Source organism: Lipotes vexillifer, unplaced genomic scaffold (assembly GCF_000442215.2).
Source record: "Lipotes vexillifer unplaced genomic scaffold, Lipotes_vexillifer_v1.1 scaffold8, whole genome shotgun sequence".
In the NCBI taxonomy this organism is placed as follows: Eukaryota; Metazoa; Chordata; class Mammalia; order Artiodactyla; family Lipotidae; genus Lipotes; species Lipotes vexillifer.
The window spans coordinates 4094458-4098160 of NW_006781519.1; the positions used below are offsets into that span (position 1 = coordinate 4094458).

At 43.0% G+C, this 3703-nt stretch overlaps 1 protein-coding gene across 1 annotated transcript; it reads right to left on the bottom strand.

The window, feature by feature from the left end:
* Positions 1 to 686: 686 nt before the first annotated feature.
* Positions 687 to 2929, bottom strand: PABPC5 (poly(A) binding protein cytoplasmic 5). Its single transcript, XM_007454763.1, has 2 exons — positions 2641 to 2929; positions 687 to 2096 (listed from the first exon to the last, which is right to left on the bottom strand). Exon 2 carries the CDS (start codon positions 1953 to 1955, stop codon positions 807 to 809), a length of 1149 nt encoding a protein of 382 aa, XP_007454825.1. The 5' UTR covers positions 1956 to 2096; positions 2641 to 2929; the 3' UTR covers positions 687 to 806.
* Between the last annotated feature and the right edge of the window lie 774 nt (positions 2930 to 3703).

A 3703-nucleotide genomic window follows, 5' to 3' on the forward strand; every position in this document is an offset into this window, starting at 1 on the left:
AAAAAAAAAAAAAAAAAAAAAAAAATGCTCCTTAGACTGTCTTCAAATATCAAAGCTTTCAGAAAAGGTTTTTAAGATGAAACTTAGAATTTAAATAATCAATGTTTAAAGTGTTAATTTTCTAAGGTATTGATTGAGGAAATACCAATATGCTTCTTTCTCTGGGCATGAAGTTAATAACGAAAACTCTCAAAACTTAGTCAAAGTCACTATCAAGTCTGTGGTATGCCCACAATATATTAAAAAGAAAATATATATATATATATATAAATAAATAAAAGGAAGAAAGAAAGCTCACATCCTTTAAAAGGAATATTCATTTTAAATAATAATTTAAAGTGAACCTATACACAAACATTAACTGGATCACATACGCTTTCCCCTGCTCTACTGATTTCTCAAAAAGCAAGTTAGAAATTTTCACTGTGATAGACTCAGAAGTAAGGACCATCTCGAGAATATTTTCATAGGAGAAAATAAATTTAGTAGTATTAGTGAAATAAGGAAGGAAATATACTCCATTACCTCACCTTGACTGGTTTAGCAAAAAAGCATGTGGAGGAATAAATTTTATTCTACATATTCCTAAGGCTATTATATCGAAAAATAGTACAAAATGACAGTTTTACAATTAGAAATTATGTTCTTCACTAAAATGAACAAGGTTTTCTAGTTTCACTTTTTTTCAAAAGAAAGTATTCACTTAAAAAAAGCTGTGAATTCACATAAAATAACCTCTTATCACAAAGTAGCCCAAACTAAGTAGGCACCAGCTTAAGGCTGAAACAAATTGAGCATTCTTATTCTCACCACCTGCGCCTGGCCTGGCCCAGCGTGACATGCAGAGGCTTGGAGCCCACTATGCGACCATTCATCTCATCTACTGCTTTGGTAGCCTCTTCAAAAGAGGAGAAGCAGACAACACCAAACCCTTTGCCTTGCCCCACTTCCACCATCACTTTGGCCCGGCTAATTGATCCAAAGGAAGAAAATTCCTCCTTCAGTTTTTCATCATCAATGGTCTCGTCTAGGTTCTTAATATAGATAGGCACCCCTGGAGGCCGACTTTTTTCTTTTAATCTCAGCCGCTCAAATCTTCGCCTTAACTCAGCCAGGCGTTCAATTTTCTTCTGTGCTCGCCCTACATAGAGGACTTTCCCATCGATGGACTTTCCATGCAGGTCTAACACAGCCTTTTGGGCAGCCTCGTGTGTCTCGTATCTCACAAATCCAAAGCCTTTCGATTTCCCACTGGCATCTCTTATTACCTTAACACTCTCAGTTGGCCCGTATTCACTGAAAAGTTCCTTCAGTTTGTCGTCATCCATGTCATCTCCAAAGTTTTTAACGAAAACATTGGTGAAAGTCGCTCTATCCCTAGTTCTAACTTCAGCTGCCCGCGCTTCCGGAAATTTGAATCGGCCAACGTACACCTGGCGGTTGTTGAGCCGCACTCCATTCATGTGCCAGATGGCCCTATTGGCAGCAGCCAGGCTGTCAAAGTGCACATAGGCATAACCCTTAGAGCCGTTGTCATCGCATACTACCTTGCAGGAGAGAATGCTCCCAAAAGCAGAAAACAGATAAAAAAGGGCCCTATTGTCTATGGATTTGTCCAGGTTTTTGATGAATATATTTCCAACTCCAGACTTTCTTAAGCGGTCATCTGGCTGAGACCACATTAGGCGGAAAGGTTTGCCGTTAATCAAATCAAAATTCATGGTGTTCAAGGCCCACTCAGCATCCGCAGGAAAGCGGAAGTTAACATAGCCATAGCCCAGGGGGCTGCGGGTCACCGGGTCGCGGCAGATTCGGGTGAAGCGAAGAGGGCCAGCAGGCCTGAACTTTTTATATAACATGTCCTCGGTGACATCTGGGTCCAAGTCACCCACATACAGGGCGGCCTTTAGGTACTTCTTTTTCTTGCCGGCAGGATTAGGCTCCCCACTCCCCATCTCTCTGAGCACAGGGAGGAGGCTTTCTTGGGAGAGAAAAAGAGGTTGCTTTCTCTAAGCTATGGGCCAAGCAGCTGTTCACAAACAGAAAAAAAGCCAAGGCGAAGGAAGCTAAAAGCAGACTCAGAATCACTGTTGAGGCTGAGAAAATGAAGTTCAGAAACAGCTGGTCAGCAGGCTCAGAACAAATGCATCAGACAAAAAAGCACCCCAATAACGAATCCGTTTTCCCTAAGGTGGCTTAGAATTTCCACCCATTCAGATCTAAAATCAGTTTCAAAAGCCAGTAGTAGGAAAGAAATGTCCCTTTCCCCGTTAAATTGTAAGAAATCATCAAGCAGCTGGCTGGCTCCCCACACCTAGCCTTGCCGACAGAGGCCTCACGACCCGTTTTCTGCATAAATATAGGCCTCAAGCTCGTGTGGGCTTAAAATGATATCAACAAGGGCAGGGGCCGAACGTGTATTCCTCCGCCGGCTGCCTGGCCGGTCTCAGGCGGGCTCGCGCTCACTAAGGCCGCGCTACACACACTCAGCGTCAGCGAAAGGGCAGACTGGACACTTGGTGCGCTGCGGCCGGGCAGGCAGGCTGCAGGCGGCGGATCGGACAGAGAGACAGACAGACAGACACACGCGCGGGGGACCGGAGACCGCCCAGATACCCAAGATGCCCACTGGGTACGGACCGAGTGACGCGCAGAGATTTCGGCAGCCTGAGACTCGCGGCGGGTCCGGAGGGACTGACTGGCAGACGCGCACTGGGTCAGCTCAGACGCGAGGAGGTTCCAGACAGATGCGGGGCGGAGTCAGGAGAGAAGGACAGATGCGCGGCGGGCGGGCAGAGCGCAGACCGATGGACAGGGATTGCTCCCTGCAGGACACACCGACCCAGGGACTAAAGCTTCTAGCTGTGGTAGGGCGAGCGGGCGGGGCACAAGGAAACCCGGAACCGTGCTAAGTAACTTCCCGCTTGCTGTGTGCCAAGATGTTAAAAAAAAAAAAAAAAAAAAAAAAAAAAAAAAAAAAGAAAGAAAAAAAGAAAAGGAAAGAGAAAAGAACGAAAGAAAGAAAAAGATTTAAATGGTTTCTGGATTTTTCATTTCTTATTTTTGAAATTTTATTTATTATTTTAAAATATTACCTTTAGGCTACTGACCCCAAAATCAAAGGAGGTGAAGACTTAGGCAGAAGGGACTCTCATATTTTTTTTGTTTTGTTTTTTGTTTTTTAAACGAATTCCCTAAATCGTTTCGAAATAGCATATAGGTTGCATACTTTCCTGAGTGCATTGGAAAGTCAGTTGACAGCTGTACTGGACTCCCAGTCCAGTGCTAAATGATCACAGGGTCAAATAAAACACAGGCCCATGTTGTAGTTGGCCTTTATTTTTACTCCATTGAACTTCAACATAATGGTAGCATTATCCCCAGGTAATAGGCAGAGTTATTTTTGCTGCTCCAGTAAAACTAAGGTTTTAATGATTGGAGAGCCATAAAATGACTTTTAATGATACTTAGTGCCAGAAAACGTTGAAGATGTGCTGCCTCCATAATCACAAATTGCAAAATCTTAGTTAAAGAGTAAAAGCTGCAGAATCAATGCAAAATATATAATGTTTGAAGATGAAATAAACACGTTAAGATATAGGCACTTTACACAATTAATTGCTAATTTCAACTTGAATTGTCAACCTTAAACCATTGCAGGGAACAATGCTATAAGATTAGACACAGCTCAGAGGTTTCCTAA